The 18,850-nt window shown below is 41.5% G+C and overlaps 1 protein-coding gene across 1 annotated transcript; it reads left to right on the forward strand.

The window, feature by feature from the left end:
• The first annotated feature begins 5,559 nt into the window (after positions 1 to 5,559).
• LOC306926750 (uncharacterized protein) lies at positions 5,560 to 18,169 on the forward strand. The gene is made up of 4 exons (XM_079506168.1): positions 5,560 to 5,878; positions 11,418 to 11,543; positions 12,723 to 13,343; positions 14,379 to 18,169. Exons 1-4 carry the CDS (start codon positions 5,785 to 5,787, stop codon positions 15,662 to 15,664), a joined length of 2,127 nt encoding a protein of 708 aa, XP_079362294.1. The 5' UTR covers positions 5,560 to 5,784; the 3' UTR covers positions 15,665 to 18,169.
• Positions 18,170 to 18,850: the final 681 nt, after the last annotated feature.

Genomic DNA, 18,850 nt, shown 5'->3' on the forward strand with positions numbered 1-18,850 from the left:
AACAGACTCAGATATGTTATGCACTATGGATGTAACTAGTCTGTAAATAAGTCTCAATGGTATCTCAAAACAGCCTATAAAATAGAAATTGTATCGGCCTAAACAGAAGGAATGTGCAATATGTACCTCATAAAGAAGGGCTAGAAGCCCTTCGATATTATATGCAGTCAAGAGACGACCAGTCACCTCCCACTGATTTGGTCATGGACTTACTAAGAATTATTTTAAATTTGATAATGTATTTTACCTTCAGAAACAAGGTCTCTCCAAACTATGCAAATCTGTTTATGGGAAGATTTGAGGAAGACTTTGTATATAATAATAATCCTTTCAAAAGGCTTACATAAAATGTTGGTTTAGATTTATTGATGACATTTTATTTTTAATAATGCAACAGGGATGCTGAACAGCTTCACATCCCATATGAACTCAAGGTTACCCTCTCTTAACTTTTCCCTCAAAGCTAATCCTGAAACAGTGTCATTTCTAGATGTGAGTGCCACTAAATCTCCATTGGGTACATACATACAACAGTGGACCGTAAAAAACAGATAGAAATAGAGAGGGTCTAGGCTGTGTCCTTCAGTTCTAATGTAGAGTTTATTCAGGACATCAATGAGCATTCCAAATCATGACTAAACAGGAAAATATTCACTGAGAAGTGCCGTCCAACTAACACGAGGTGCTTATTATACGGGGTGTCTATTCACATGCACTAAATGCATGTGACCCATGTGCGTGTATGTGCGTGTATGTGCATGTGAGTGCGTGAGTGACTGCGTGTATGTGCCCGTGAGTGAGTGAATGACTGAGAGTGTGTGTGTGTGTGTGTGTGTGTGTGTGTGTGTGTGTGTGTGTGTGTGTGTGTGTGTGTGTGTGTGTGTGTGTGTGTGTGCGTGCGTGGGCGTGGGCGTGGGTGTGTGGGTGTGTGTGTGTGTGTGTGTGTGAGTTTCTCGCCTATATGATGTGTGTGAATAATCCATCTCAGTAATATAAAAGAACTCCAGACAATGGCAGTGAGATGCCCATTGATAGGTGTTCGAACTGGTCTGGGAACCGTATGACCTCTTTGACCTGTTAACTCTGGCCTCGCACTATTGGCCACTCAAAGCCAAGCCACTTCTTAAGAACATGGCCTTACTTTTAAACATGAAATATGTGAACCTACAGTACATCTGAACAACAACTCATTATATTATATGTGAAATACATGACATAGCATAACATTGTGATGGGGATGTAAGTACAAATGTTTCTATACTGTAGGTGTATTTATGACTTGTTGGGAATAGAAAACATCTTAAGACACACAGTCCTAAGTCCTGTTCTCCCTCCGAGGGGGAAAGGTGGCACTGGACGGTGGGTCTCCATTTAGGCAGCTGCATGCATAATTTGAGTACCTACGTGTATAAGTTTGGGCAATATACTACACTATCTCCACTACTCAAGCTATCACTCCTCCAATTTAAAAAAAGGGCTACCTTATAGCCAAATGTTGAGACTCAAAGAATATGCAGTACAGAGGCATACTTTGAGAGACAAGCCTCTGAAATGAATGCCAAGTTCAGTGAAAGGGGGTACGATGAAGTCACTTTAAATAATTAACTCTAGTCCAGAGTTAATCAGTTGGATAGAACCGGTCTCCTAACCCCTAAATCGTCTTCCGTCTCAACAGGTCAAAGAATAGTTTTGTCTAGCACATTTTCTCCTATTTCTCAAGATATTAAACATAGGCCTACAATTAAAAAGCATTGGCATACTCTCCAGTTCTTCTATAGGTAAAACTTGTTCTACTCCTCCCATCTTTGCAAACAAAAGGTGTAATAGCTGCCTTAACTGCAATGCCATGATTAAAGCAGAGAATTTTTTACATCCTCACACAGGTAAAAAAGTAAAAGTAAAAGGGAGAATCGAAAAATGTTGTCTATCTCCTAAAATGTCCCTGTGGGTTTTGCTATGTAGGAAAAACTAAAAGAGAATTAAGAACCAGAATGGTAACGGTCGCCCCTTTTCCATCTCGCCCACTACTCTACCTAGCTGTAAATAACAAACATAATTCATGTTGGTGATTATATGGTAAATGGTGCATTTATATAGCGCCTTTATCCAAGGCGCTTTACATAGATTGTGCATTACATTCACCCATTCACACACACATTCATACACCGATTGCGGCGGAAGCCATGCAAGGTACCAACCAGCACATGGGGAGCAATTTGGGGTTCAGTGTCTTGCCCAAGGACACTTCGACATGTAGACAGGAGGAGCCAGGATTCGAACCGCCGACCCATGGATCATTGGACGACCTGCTCTACCTCTTGAGCCACAGTCGCCCCTATATAAAAGGTATTATCATATTAATTTATCATTGTTAAGTTCACTCTGTATATCCACGGGCATAATAGTATGATGATGCCATTATAAAACATGGGCTACATGGAAGAAATGTGTTTAATAAAACGAAATGAACTGCTAAGAAGGTCCTAAATCAAATCAAATCATCATCATCATCATCATCATCAAACTATAATTAAGCCAATGTCTGAATGTCTGTGTGTCTGTCTGTCTGTCTGTCTGTGTGTCAGAAACACTCACATAGCTCCACACTGCCTGCACCGGTATCACTCCCACTTTTCACACATAATTGACCATAATAATGGAGGTCTTAACGAAGCCCTTTTTCCAATTTAACAAATTATAGATTAATAATGAATTTATTAGTGAATTAAAAATGCGCTCAGGCGCAGTACCCCATGCGGGGGGGGGGGGGGGCAATATCTCACAACGGGTAAGCTCCTCACTGCCTGCACCAATCACTCCCACTTTTCACACAGGCATTGACCATAATAATATGGAGGTCTTAGCCAGTCTCCTCTGCTCCCACCGCAACACAACAAACAGTGGCCTATACAATATTGCGCCTGGCCCACCGCTCAGACTGCCTATCTGCACACACACACACACACACACACTCACACACACACACACACACACACACACGCTGACGCCCCTTGCTTATCTTATGTTGCTGCATCACGCTGGACCCACTGCTGCTTTCACATGTTGACTTCCACCACTTCCGACATCAACAGCCCACGTATAAACTTTCCAAACTACTTTCGCTGTGCGCGCACACGTGTGTGTGTGCAAACTACTTTCGCTGTGCACTCGCACGGGCGTGTGTGTGTCAGCGCGTGTGTACTGTGCGTGTGTGCACACGTGTGTGTACGCCTGGCCAAGTGCACATTTTGAGTGGGGATGCAACCGTCTTCAGTTCGTGCGGCTAAACACAACACAATATACAACTGTCTTCCCTCTCCCACCCCCCCCCCCCCCCCAAAAAAACACACACACACACACACACACACACACTCAGCGTGAAGTAGCTACAGCGCACGCTCCGGCGAAAACGGCTAATCTACAAGCTCACAACATCACAGGTTGCAAAAGCCATGAGTTCTCTCAAGCCAAAGCTCACAATTGACACCATTTTGGACGCAAATGCACCTGCAATTGGATCTGTGCGACTTACCAAATATATCTGGGAGTACCTGTGCGACTGTCCATACTTTCTGTGGTGCATGTCAAACTGGGGGTCCTTGATACTTTTCAAATAGGGGTCTGTGGGCTAATACGTGTAAATGTTGCGGTCCTTTCCATGAAAACGTTTGCATTTGTAAGAATACTTTCATGTTATACTGCTGTTTTTATTCATTACAAAAACACACACAAATATATTATACAAGTTGAAATATATCAGAACGGGTAAGGACTAGTTAACTTAATTAAGCAGTCACCGTCGCTGTGTCATGTTATTCTTTCTTAATTTTACAGAGTATAGAGATCGACTACTATACAATCAAATAAATCTGTATGCAAGATAATTTCAGAGAGGGAGGGAAATACTAAATGAACTGTTAACTACATTAAAACATTTCACGGGGGCGAGTTGGTAAAGGGGCGAGTCGTTTGGTATTCACCAGAATCACTGAACATAAAAGTAATATCAGAACAAAAGATGAAAAATCCCCCATATCCAGACACTTTAATAGTACTGGACATGATATATGTACCCTGAGGTTTGAAGACATATTAACCCCTTAAAGAGAGGAGGGGACAGAGACCGGTATTATTATTGCAACATGAAGCATTTTGGATCCATTTCTTAAACACTGTATTTCCTAAAGGTCTAAATGAAGAATTGGTGTTAAACTGTTTTCTATGTGCCCTAGTGTTAAGAAGTGCTCTTAATTGTATCTTTTATTATGTACAGAGGCAAACTATTATTGTTTTGATGCATGTTTATGCGTAATTGAACACTGATCAGTGCCACCTGCGGTGGGCGTGTATGTGACTCACTTGCTGTGAGGACAGCGTCCTGTGTGGAGCTGTGAATCTGAGCTGTCTGTGTCCGTCTACATTTATTTTCCCTCGTCAGTGTGGTGCTATTACAGTGGTGGTCTACAATGCTGGGGCTGTGATGAACTTTGCTGAACATCTAGTTTTGCTTTGCTTTTAACTGTGTTTTTGTATCAACTGTTTTTAACCTGTACGGCGACCTTGAGTGCCCTGAAAGGCCCCTTATAAATAAAATGTATTATTATTATTATTATTTTTTTGTATTGTGGATTCTGTGAGTTGAAATGAGACTATAATGATTTCTTATAATAATATGTAGGCCTATGTTCAATACTATGTATGCCTTTTTAATAATGAGACACGTGCTGTACATAGTCCCTTTTAATTGAACAGAAATTCTATATAACCATGTAATTTTCGTTGCTATGCAAATTCTGACACTGACGAAGGGCCTGCGCGCCGAAACGCGTTTGTCTGGATTGACTGCTGTTGCGGATCCTCATCATTATTAAATAAGACTCTTTACTACTGAGAGTGCAGATTTTATTATCTTTATAAGACTTATGGGTGGGCCACACAGGGTTAAATAGTACACTTTTTACTATGGGTAAGGTAGAGAGAGCAATACATGTGCGAACTGTGGAGAAATAGAAAATGTAGAGCACATTTGTATTGATCTGTGATAGGTACACAGAGGAAAGAGCACAATTTGCAGGACAAAGTTTGTGAAGCATGGGATATGTGTCAGGGATTCTTGGAGCAGAGGGAAAGGGAGTAGCAATGGTGAGGAAGGCATTGTTTTATTTTCTGTACAATACATACCTGAGTAGTAGAATATAAGGAAAGATCAGCACTGGGAAATTGACATGATGTTGCACACTCTTGTACAGTAGGTTGCGGTATGCACCTTTACCTAGGAACAGAGGGTGCAGTTCAGCGTGTTTCTCGACGGACGGAAGAGAGAGAGGGACAGAACTACGAGTCGAGCAAGCCCCCAGGGAAGGCTCTCCAGCGTTGAAGCACTCGGCCCTAGTGGTTGGAGCGTGAACTGCAGGCGGACCCGTGGATTCATGACGTGGAAACCCCGTGCAGCTGGGCTTTAACATTGAGCGCTCGGTTGCACTTCAAGTAGACTAGAGGTTCTTCCGGGTGCTTCAAAACGCCACTGAGCAACTTCCACTGAAATGAATAGCGGGGGGCGAGGCTAACGCTCTGGTTCGGTCTCTATCCTTTTATTACTCTATGGTCAGAACAACAGAACAGAAGTAAAGTCTGGTGAGACGCGAGGTTAAAACGGAACAGAGTGAACGTTCATGCAGAGTAGCCTCGGCCCCTCGGGTACCCATGCGTTAGTAGTTGTGTTTGTTTTAGTAAAAGTAAATCGTTACTGAACACCACCGACAGAGACGATACAGAATTTAATTGATGTGTCAGTCATCAGATACAGAGGACGAGGTTGAGAGGAAAATCCAGACTGTGAAGATGGACACCAGAGAGACTGACCAGGACATGTTCACAGGTACAGTGACCAACGTGTTCCCATGTTGTCCGCTTATTAGAAGCGACTTTGGGTTTGCTTTTCTTGAATACCAAACGACTCGAGGTATATTGGTATTTAATTGCGGTTGCTTTTTTAAAAGCTTGTTTCTAAAGTTGTCTTTTTATTTTTGCTTGCTTCCTAATGTTGCTTAACACTTTGATTGCTACAAGATCTCGACAGGCCTATTTGGATGTTGCTACCGTTTAACATTGCACAAAGGCCTTGTTCGGGGGCCCACAGCAAAATGTTCTCTTATAGCGAGAATCACACGCATACATCAAAAGAAAGCTGAACTTGTCCACTTCAATTTAAAAAATACATTTTGATTTTACCATGTTCCATTCTGGAGATATTGACCTTTTTGCAACACCTGCATTTGCCTGGAAGTGGTTATCTTGAACAGCGAGCAGTTATGGATGGTTTAAAGTCAGAGACATTGACAGGCAGATATAAAATTGAACCCAATAAATATCCTATACATCCTATACACCGAATGAAAGCCCTGAATGTGTACTTTTACGAGGAAAAGAGTAAACATTGATCCCATGTACAGTTAGACAGTAATTGGTTATTGAATGCAGCTTGTGCCCACCAGATAACTTCAGAGAAGACATGGACATGAACTCCTCAATATTCACAAAATAAGGCCTATAGCGACATATAAATACTATATACCGTATGAAACAGAAGACTCTCTGCTTTCATAAGAAAAAAACTTCTACTGTAGTAATAATAAAAATCACACCCATGTGAAGTGAGTGGTGCAACTCTGTCCCATATTCTGTTCTCTGCTTATTCAATACAGCTCGCTATATACGGACTGAGGCAGAAAGTCATGTAAACCTTTTATTTACAGTTTGGTCTGTAAACTTCTACTGTAATAATAAAAATCACACCCCTGTGAAGTGAGCGTTGCAACTGTTCTGTACTTATTCACTACAGCTCGCTATATACGGACTGAGGCAGAAAGTCATGTAAACCTTTTATTTACAGTTTGGTCTGTAAACTTCTACTGTAATAATAAAAATCACACCCCTGTGAAGTGAGCGGTGCAACTGTTCTCTACAGTTGCACCGCGCAACTTTACAGACCAAACTGTAAATAAAAGGTTTACATGACTTTCTGCCTCAGTCCGTATATAGCGAGCTGTAGTGAATAAGTACAGAACAGTTGCAACGCTCACTTCACAGGGGTGTGATTTGTATTATTACAGTAGAAGTTTACAGACCAAACTGTAAATAAAAGGTTTACATGACTTTCTGCCTCAGTCCGTATATAGCGAGCTGTATTGAATAAGCAGAGAACAGAATATGGGACAGAGTTGCACCACTCACTTCACATGGGTGTGATTTTTATTATTACTACAGTAGAAGTTTTTTTCTTATGAAAGCAGAGAGTCTTCTGTTTCATACGGTATATAGTATTTATATGTCGCTATAGGCCTTATTTTGTGAATATTGAGTACGGGTCCATGTCTTCTCTGCAGTTATATCTGGTGGGCGCAATGTGCATCCACCCAGTAACCAATTTATGACAGACTGTACATGGGATCAATGTTTACTCTTTTCCTCGTAAAAGTACACATTCAGGGCTTTCATTCGGTGTATAGGATGTATAGCATATTTATTGTTTTTATTGTTATATCTGCCTGTCAATGTCTGACTATAAACCTTCATAACTCTGCATCCTTTAGATGATGATTCACTGCTTTCATTGTTTTGATCGCAGTAACATTGGGGGGGGGGGGGGGGGGTCATGGGCACATTGGGCAGCAAAAGTCTTGATCGTACGGCTATAAAAAGTCCCATTCCACCATTCGGTTCAGAACTATAGTATAACGGTGAGACGCGTTGTCATCATGAGCTGATTTTGTTTTTCAAGCTAGTATAGGGAACATGCCTGGGCATGCACGGTTTAGGACGCGGAAAAGTTCGTTATACATTACACCCGGGTCGATTACGTCCCCGACGCGTTCATTGCGGTCTTATCACTACAATTATAATGAATAAAAAAGCGTTACAATCACACGTCTGAGCGATCTCCGATTATGACGGCTCTGCATGGCGATACGTGATCCACCAACGGTAGACTGTCTGTTGTCATGGCGGCCCCTCTCGATACTGTAGTTCGTTTGTTAGTTCGTAGTATTGTAGGCTCGGGGATCGTTTGGTCGCTACAGTATGAAGAAGTAAACATGCATCTGTCCATGTGTGTTGCCGATCTGGTGCAGAATCTGCAGATCATGTGTTAGGCAGCGTAACAGCGTTCCGTATGTTTTTTTCCGAGACATGAGCCCCCATCTCGCAAGGCCCTACTCCTGCAGGAGAAACAGGAGGGGAGGGGGGAATCGAGTATAAAAGCCAATAGGTGGAGGAAAGCCTGGTGAGGCGAGGTTAGGTGAAATTTGATTCTTTTCACACACGGGCTACATCGGCATGGGCGCATCCATTCTACACTGGTTTATACACGTAAAGCGGCCCGCCCTCCTGTTTTCAGGAGGGGAGGGTTTTTTTTTTTTTTTGTTGTTTTTTCTGATCACGTGAGCGGGACTAAGCAGCAATGATAGGGCGATGGTTCTTCATTGTCCGGGTGGGTAAAAAGATGAATGAAAGTATGCTATAAAAAAGTGATTGAAACGTATTGATACGTGATCCGCACCCGACGTTTGATTAATTGATAACGTATTGATACGCGATTCGCGTCGGCTGTGTTAAACCTGGAATAGAACATGTTCATGTCAAGGACCCCCGAATGTGTTATTCTTTGAGACACACAGGCCTACGGGTATCTCGGGGCAAGAGTTCCTGGCTGCGCCCTGCACATGTTATTACATTGTATGGGGTTATTTCTTATTTCGTCTTAGTGCAACATTATGCTTAAGTATTATAGTGCAGGTGATTGTCACAAATTAAAATAAATAAATAAAACGTGTGGCTTGCTAACTTGCTCCCATAGAGGTTGCTCCCCCAAGCAGCCACGAAAGCTTGGCGTCTGCTCATGCTGGTCAACTATGCAGTGTCATGGAAGCCAGGAGACACCGGCGTAGGGTCCATTGGGCCATGCGGACCGTGGCCCAGTCAGTTAGAGTTTAGTTTAGAGTCTGAACTTCGAAGAGAGAGGGCGAAAAAACAAGAACAATCACACCTGTGTGAAGTGAGGGGCGCTCTTATCATGCTATGATTAGGTGATGTAATGATTATGTAAAACAAACATGGTCAAAACAAACACGCAGCGAACGGCTCTTCGCTGTGCTATCTTTATTGTCAATGGGATTTACAATGTAAAATGTCCCTTTTATTGTCAATGGCGTTTTTAAAACGTTGAACTAAAAACAAACATTAGACCTGTATATAGAAGGGGCTAGCGCAAAAACAACAAAAGCTAGCCTACTTTGGCAGCCCCAAATGTATGTTAGTAGCAAACTACAGCATGCAAGCCGCCTTTGTTTTAAATGGTCCCCCATTAGTAGGCCTACGTTGGCAAAACCGTTCACACCTGTCGGCCGGAGATGTGCTACCCCCCTCCCCCGCCGCGATGCTAATTTGCCAGGAGAGTTGAGGGTTGATAGCGAGAATTGATAAAACTACACAGGAACGTAAAAGGTTATGTCATGGGTGAAACAACCACTTCAGTGGTTGTTTGCCAGCCAGTACCATGTTTTCCCAATCCCAATGCAATCTTACGGAAGCAGTAGGCTACTGTGCTCTGAAGCGCACTGAGTGTAAACTTAATAAAGTGTGAATATGGCCAATATGTGTAGCTTTTTCCCTTATTACTGTGGGAGAGTGCAATCATCCAATCCACTATGCAACTCAAAGCTAGGGTTGAATACCAACCACCCACATGTTTAGCAGTGTTGCTCATTCCATGAACGCCTGTACCTCATTGTAAACGTGACTAATCAACAATTAAATTGATGTAAAATAAAATACCAATTGCTTTTGAGTTTCACACTGACCAGTGACCACTATAACTATAACAATAGCACAGTACAGTACAGAGTACAGTATACACACAGCCTGCACCGCTCAGTTCACAGATGTAGTGCATACTGATACATCTTCGTACAATTATATCATCATTTTTCGACCGCGGTCGAGATCGTGGATTTCACAATAACACGCCAGACTTCCCGGTCCTTCATTGCCATCCACAGTTCCTGCTTACTGATGCCTGTGTCCCTAGCGATGACATCAGGGAACGACAGTTTTCTACCTCTGGTCTGCTTTGAGGCAGGACTCCAGAGAAGAAAGGAAGATATAACAGCTCTGTAGCAGTGGCTGGCAAACTGTGTTCTTCTGGATCGGACTAGTGAAGAAACCCAGGGAAGGTTGCCGTATATTAGATTAGTCGATGGGTGGCTCTTCCAAGACAGATTTTGCGCTCTCATTAGAAGGCGGGTGTAAGTGCAACCGTTTCTCTAGTTTCTTTGAAAGTGTCCATGTCTCGGAGCCATAGAGTAGAATCGGCTCAACGGTCGTCCTACATATTTTTTCTTTTAACATCTTACTAAGCTGGGATGACCAGATCTTATGCATGTCATTGCTGGCTGACCAGGCCATACCCTTCCTAGTTTGAAAGTCCTTGAGAGTGACCCTTTTTTGAGTGGTGCTAGTCACTCCTATACGCAGCTATGTATGTATTAGGGATGTCCCAATCAGATTGGGTGATCATTTTCAAATGATCGGGATCGGGAGAAATAAATCTGAGATTTTATTTTTTAATTTCAATAAAATGGTTTGTCTAAATAGGCTTGTGTCTAATGTAAATCTCAAAGAAAGATGTATAAACAATCAATGATATTTTGTGAAAACAAAAACAAATCATGTTTATGCTTGATGTTTTCTTGGGGCACTATAGTTCCAGCAGTGGCAACAAAGACATTCACAGAGGCGTGAAATAGACCCATGATGAAAACAAAGGAATGCAACCCCCACTATGTATGATATGATAATGTCCTGTAGCAGGCCTATCTATGATAGCTGTGTGTGTGTGTGTGTGTGTGTGTGTGTGTGTGTGTGTGTGTGTGTGTGTGTGTGTGTGTGTGTGTGTGTGTGTGTGTGTGTGTGTGTGTGTGTGTGTGTGTGTGTGTGTGACTGGATGGCACTGTTGAGCAGCGTCACACACACATACACAGAGGCCAGGGAGGAGTACAGTACCGGAGTAGTACAGTACAAAGTAGTACAGTACAGCATGGTGTAATACAGTACGGAGTAGTACAGTGTGGTGTAGTACAGTACAGTTACTGTACTACTCCGTACTTTACTACAGTACAATATGGAGTAGTACAGTACAGAGTAGTACAGTACGGCATAGTACAATACTGAGTAGTACAATACATCACCACTCTGTTCAGACGGGTCTGATTTTACAAGTGTAAACATTTAACAAAGTAATTGTAAAATATAAACACTACTGATCATTTCAAAACAAATAAATTAGTATGAGAATCAGTCAAATCCAATCAATGAAACACAATGAGTCTCTGCTGACGTTACTTCCTCTCTCCTCCTTCTAGATATCTCACTCCTTCCTGTGGTTAAAGATGAGGATTCCCCTGAACAGCAGGAGAGTAGCCCCAATCTGGTCCAGGTGAAACTAGAACCTCCACAGATGCAACCCGTAGTAAAGTTGTACAGGACAGGTACGTACCTTTTTATTTAAAGGCAGTTAAACATGTGCTGCTCTTGAAGTATGTATATCGGCATAACTTAAAGTTTCCCTCTGTGCTTTAACTCCTTGAACGGCTCGAGAATAGAACCGTTGTCTGCTTCCCCCCCCAAAACTCGTGAACCCCGTTTTTTATTAATATGCTTAGATCAACTCGGTGCACACCCTGTCATAAAGCTCTTGAAGTTGGGATCTCACTACAATACCCAGAAAATCTGTGTCATGTGAGATACGTGCATGTTTTGCTATGAAAGGAACCCCCATTTGAACTAAACAACCCACTCTTTAAAATGATATATGGCATGGGTATGTACGCCCAGCAGAAAAAAATTAAATGACAGATAAAACTTAAAATGCATTTATCTCAGAACGAATCCTAGAAACAGTATAAAAAAAAATGAAAAAACATGCTGTTTTTACAAAAACAAAACATTTTATCAGCTCAGTTTTTTATTATCGTTATCGCACATTCACAACAGAGAATTTTCAATAAATCTCTCAAAAAGGGCAATTTTCAATAGCAGAAGCTACCAACCGTAGAGGCTGGACGAGAATCTGTCAAAGAGTTAACTCACTTACTGAGGATGACGTCTTTGTCGTCTTTTTTACCAATGCTTTGCCGATGAGGTCTTTTTTTGTTCTTGCGGTTGATGGCGCTCTTGGCTTACCTATGGTAACACCGCATCATCGGTAATGAGAGAGCCGTTCGCTGCGTGTTTGTGAAAATAAATCTGTTTGAAAATCTGTGCAAATGATCAGTAGTTAGAGGCCATCAAATATTGAAAGTGGCCACGCTGAAAACTGGAACAACACAGCAGCCAAAACTACCAGGAAAAGAATCCCTCTGCCTGTGGGAGACGTGAGAGGACATTTTTGTGACCACGTGCTGTCCATGTTCTCCAAGAGCGCCATCTAGTGTAAAGACCAAAAAAACGTATAATCCACTTTTGGCTTCCACTTAAGTTCAGTCCAACATAATGAAAACATGGTAATTTTTCAAATTGTTTTTTTTATTATGTATTATTTTTTTTTCCACGAACGTGCATCAAATGGCTCTCATTAAAAACAATCCAGTGTGGTCGTAGTGAGGTATTGGAATTGGGCTACTGAGTTGCTCTCTTCTGATGTTCTCCCTCCTCTCTCCTCATTCTAGATCTCTCACTCCTTCCTGTGTTTAAAGACGAGGTTTCACCTGAACAGCAGGAGACTGAGGAGAGCAGCCCCAGTCTAGTCCAGGTGAAACTAGAACCTATGCAGATTGAAGAGGAACAGCAGGAGAGCAGCCCCAGTCTGGTCCAGGTGAAACTAGAACCTCCACAGTTTAAAGAGGAACAGGTGGAGGAGCTACTGCTAAGACCTGATGGGTCAACATTGACACTGCAAAGTGAAGATGATAACAAAGAGACAAAGTCTGTAGCCAGCACCTCAACTGAACACGTGAAATCACAAGCTGATGTCCAGGACTGTGGAGCATCACAGCCAACCAGAGATGACCAGCTCCTCTCTTCGCACAGTTCTGAATCTGACACTGAAGACAGTGATGAGTGGACTTCACCCTGTTCTGAATCTGACATTGAAGACAGTGACTGGGAGGAGACCGGGGAAGGTCATTCAGCTTTAAACAAAGGGAAGTCACACAAGATGCCAAATGTGGAAGGACGACGATTGTCTTTGAACAACAAGCTGTCCCAGGACCTGAAATCATCAGAACAAACTACATCAGTGAGGAGTCACACAGGGAGTTATGTGAAACAAAACATGAAGACTGATGCAGGTAAATACATGAATAACTATTTACAGTACATCTAGCCTACAGTTTGTAAAATAAACTTCACTCAAAAGGCTCATCTGAGAGGCACATGAACCAAGTTCAGCCATGGGGACTCATACAGTCAAATTCATATTTTTAGTTTGTGGCAATTCACACTAGAGAAAAGAAGCAATTTGAGGTGACGCATGATATCTCATTCAAAACAGTGACATACTGTACACTACAGTATATACCATATTGTGCCGAATATAAGACGACTCTGGTTATAAGACGACCCCCATTTTAAGACTAATTTGTGGAAAACACATTTAAGACCAAATCAGGTTCTTTATAAAGAAAATCTTTTTATTTTTAAATGTTTCTATATAATGAAAATCATTTTATTTTTAAATGTTTTTATAATCAACTAAAATGATTTTCATATCACAGGAGCGATGTTTTGAAATGGGCGTCTTTTTGCGTTTTTTATAAAGCTACCGTCCTCATTATTTAGTTATTATTATCACTGCTGCATTGTCTGAAGGAAGCTGAACAATACCTGTACGAAGATGTAACCTCAAAGTGTCATTACATTATATTAACATTCATCTAACGATCATCTGCGAATGTGTGTAGGGTTATAAGATGTAAAATAAATACAGGGTTCAATCGCTCGATTCATAACATGGTTTCAGCGGTATGGATGTGTAATGACATGTAAAATAGTCTAGTCTAGTCCAAATATAGTTTTTTAGGATATTTTCATTGGAATACGCATTGGAATTTGAATGTGAAAAATTAAGCCAAGTTAAGCCAAGTCAAGGGGAGCACAAATACACACAGTATTTGTGCTCCTCTTGACTTGGCTTTAACTTGGCTTAATTTTCATGCAACAATGTGACCTTTCGAGGGTTGAGGTGGACCAGAACATAAAACAAATGTGAAAATGAGGACGGTGTAATATTCAGCATTATGTTCCTGTCTGAAACTGTATCTCAATTTCAATGTATACTTATGGCTGACTGACTCTCTCTCTCTCTCTCTCTCTCTCTCTCTCAGGAGTGAGGTCCCAGACTCCACTCTCTTCCTGTTCTGAATGTCCATATGCCTTCACGTCTCAAGTCTTACTCCATAAACACATCAAGAGGAGCCACAACGACCTCTACCGCCGAATGCTGAGGGATGGACAGATCACCTCAGCATCCCGCCAGCCAATCACCAGCTCTGTAACCAGCCAGAAACAAGTAGACACAGACAAGTTTACAGAGACTTTAACTCAACCAGGACAAGTAAAAACACGTCAGCCGACTTGCACAAGAAAGAAACCACTCGCATGTAAACACTGTGGCAATTTATTTTCATTAGGTAACCTGGAGGTACACATGCGTGTTCACACTGGAGAAAAACCTTTCCCCTGTAATACATGTGACAAGACCTTCAGTACGTCAGGTGCTCTGAATGTACACATGCGTATCCATACTGGAGAAAGACCCTTCCACTGTCAACAGTGTGGTAAGAGTTTCAAAGTGTTTCATCATCTGCGAACACACCAGCTTTTCCACACTGGAGAAAAACATTTCACTTGTAATGTGTGTAACAAGGGGTTCAGTGTGTCAGCTCACCTGAAAACACACATGCGTGTGCACACCGGAGAAAGACCTTTCCACTGTAACCAGTGTGACAAGAGTTTCGGTTCGACAAGTGCTCTGAAGTCACACGAGCGTGTCCACCACAGTGACCACACTGGAGAAAATCCTTTCCAGTGTAACCAGTGTGACAAGAGTTTCAGTCAAACAAGTGCTCTGAAGACACACGAGCGTGTCCTCCACACTGGAGAAAAACCTTTCCAGTGTAACCATTGTGACAAGAGTTTCAGGTCTTCATATCACCTGGAGAGACACTTACGTACCCACAATGGAGAAACACCTTTCCACTGTAATGAATGTGACAAGAGTTTCAGTGCGCCTTATCACCTGAAGAGACACATGCTTATCCACACTGGTGAAAAACCTTTTCACTGTAATACATGTGACAAGGGTTTCAGTCAGTCAGGTGGCCTGAAGTCACACATGCGTACCCACACCGGAGAAAAGCCTTTACAATGTAATACATGTTACAAGAGTTTCAGTGAATCAAGTAGCCTGAAGAAACACATGCATACCCACACTGGAGAAAAGCCTTTCCAATGTAATACATGTTACAAGAGTTTCAGTGAATCAAGTAGCCTGAAGAAACACATGCATACCCACACTGGAGAAAAGCCTTTCCACTGTAATACATGTGACAAGGGTTTCAGTCAGTCAGGTGGCCTGAAGTCACACATGCGTACCCACACCGGAGAATAGCCTTTACAATGTAATACATGTTACAAGAGTTTCAGTGATTTACGTAGCCTGAAGTTGCACATGCGTACCCACACTGGAGAAAAGCTTTTCCAATGTAATACATGTTACAAGAGTTTCAGTGAATCAAGTAGCCTGAAGAAACACATGCATACAAACACTGGAGAAAAGCCTTTCCACTGTAATACATGTGACAAGGGTTTCAGTCAGTCAGGCAACCTGAAGAAACACATGCTTACCCACACTGGAGAAAAGCCTTTCCAATGTAATACATGTTACAAGAGTTTCAGTGAATCAAGTAGCCTGAAGAAACACATGCATACCCACACTGGAGAAAAGCCTTTCCAATGTAATACATGTTACAAGAATTTCAGTGATTCAGGTAGCCTGAAGTTGCACATGCGTACCCACACTGGAGAAAAACCTTTCCAATGTAATACATGTTACAAGAGTTACACTATGATACGCAGCCTGAAGTCACACATGCGTCTCCACACCGGAGAAAGACTGTAACCAGTGTAACAAGAGTTTCACCCGGATGAGTAGCCTGAAGTCACACCAGCGTACTCACACCAAGGGAAAATCATCTCCACTGTAAACAGTATGAGAATTAGCCAGCTGTATGTTGGTAGGGAAGGTGGTCATACAAGCAACAACAGTTTGGAAATTATGCCAAGGTAAACAGTATTCTGATGCTATACCCTAGACTCTAGGGTATAGCATCAGAATACTGTTGCAGTGTAATAATTATAGCACTCTAGGGCCTAGAGTGCTATAATTATTACACTGCATTTAGTGGACATCTCCCCCCCGCCCCAAAGCCCTTGGCAGGAAAAACTATGGCTTATTTATCATGAATTTGAAACCGATTTTTATACACTTAACACTTGTTTTTAAATCCTTCTAATTCATCTGGGTGGTTTGGTTCTTAACGTTCTGTGGTCTGACAGAGTTTGAATATAATACTGCTTATATGCTTACTTCTTTTCTACAGGGTCTAGAACTGCAAATAGTTTCCCCAATTCCCCCCATAGCCTAGACTGGAACCCATAAGTATATTATTGCTACTTGGCCAACAACTAAGTTTCTCTTTTGCGTCTCGAGCTGAAAGACGTTTGGGAACCCTGTTCTACACCCTCCACAGTCCAACCGTATTACTAAGCAGCAATAGGGACATATTGCAGTCGGGCAGAAACTCTCCATTATAGTCCATTATAAATTATAACTTATTATTATTTGTTGTATTTTCCCGGTAAATTAAAGCTCTGCTTGAGCGTCACACAAAGCATCAAAGGTAGAAAATCTAAAAGCTCTGCTACTTTTACTATTTTTGAATTTTAGTCTCATGAAAAGTAAGTTTGGACATATGAGATTTCCACCTGACAGAGATGATATGGAGCTTTGATAATAACAGTGACTAAATTAAGGAGAAAATGGCCGTTATAAAATGTAATTAATGTATGTAACTATTAATGCAATAAACCATATGCAGAGAGTATCGTATTATCTCCATTTGCTATAGAGGATTAATTGGCACAAATAAATGTCATGAGCCAGTTACCCACTATAAATTGGGCCAACCTGTACAGTACAACAGTGGTTATTTTTTAAGGAATCCCTTTCCTAGTCCCCTCTTTACACGACTAGAATATTGTGCTCAGGAAGCTGCTAAAGAAAACCATAGCAACTAGCAAGCATAATGACACCATGACTCAATGATAATATAAATAAGGGCCCGGTTTCCCAGCCATACCTCTTACCTCATGGTGTTAGAGGTATGGTGTTGCACATGCTCAGTTGCCCTCTATGCCGCACATGAAGCCTGTGCTGGACAGCTGACAGTAGGCTCTCTTCACTCTTAAAAAAAATGTAATTTAATTTCTTTGATGCTGAAGTAGGCCTTAATTTCAAAGTTTTTATATTTAAATGAGATGAAGAAAGTCACACTCGCACCACACATTTCTCTGTGAATACTAATTCGCCACATGTCGACAGGTGTGTGTAGGCTAAAGAGGCTTTAGGGAAACGGGTTTGTGTATTCATACAAGAGGCCTTACGTGCGCAATGAGGACAGGTATGGCTGTGCTCTAGTCTAGTTTGTGTATTTCTATGTTGTGTTTGAGTGTTTCCCAAAAAAGGACATAGTGTTTGATTGGCTGCCATGCAGCCAATTAGGCCGCACACAGGCTTCATGTGCGGCCTAGAGGGCAACTGAGCATGTGCAACACCATACCTCTTACATGGTGTAAGAGGTGTCCTTTGGGAAACCGGGCCAAGGAATGTTGTGAAAGAGTTAGTGCCTCCTGAGCAAATGTATTTTAAACTGACATTTCAGTAAGTCCAGTTGAAATGTCAGCAACAAATACACCAACAATGAAATTAATCACCAATAGTTTAGACACTGATGATGGCTGTGTGCTGCAACGGACCACGGTATACAGCACTATATTGTATTATTCTTGCCTATGCATTAGCCATACAATACAATAAAGGCTTTTTATTTCTTCACTCTCTCGATTGAATGTTTTTATTTCACAATATGTAGACTGGGTACTGTCACTCCCTTCACAGACGAGTCAGGTTGTTGTATAGAGCCTACTGGTGGTTTATTTAAGCATTCTTTCGACACTCCAGGACCAGCGTCAAACTGGTGAACACACAACAAAAACACAGATCAGAACAACAAAAGCATACAAACATAATGTAATATGGAAAAATGCACTTGTAAATGTAATCTACCTCGCTGACTGCATAACGATGCAAAGGGAATTAATTCAAGTCAATTGATGCCCAAAACAAACAATAAACCGATCAAACTGATACAAAAGTAAATTGATCAATTAAACTCATAAACAAACATGCAACTGGCACAAGACCATATAAGTCCTAATGGCTGGAAATGACGGGGACGCAAATGTCCGAAACACAACGCTTAAAAAGATACAAATCAGTGAACAAAATGATGAAATGATGAAAATAATCGTTTACAGCAGTCACAGGTATACATTTCAGACGAAAGCACAAGTCAATACAAAAACTGTTGTGGATGAACCATGATTAAGCACTCAACAGAACATTCAGAGACATACAAAACAGGAAATCATCATATAAGGAAACAAACAAACTAACAACATGAACAACTAACAAAGCATGTTTTCCAACATGTAAAAAGTAAATTATTGAAGCCAC

The sequence above is a fragment of the Electrona antarctica genome (genome assembly GCF_951216825.1).
Source record: "Electrona antarctica genome assembly, chromosome: 7".
NCBI classification, from domain to species: Eukaryota; Metazoa; Chordata; class Actinopteri; order Myctophiformes; family Myctophidae; genus Electrona; species Electrona antarctica.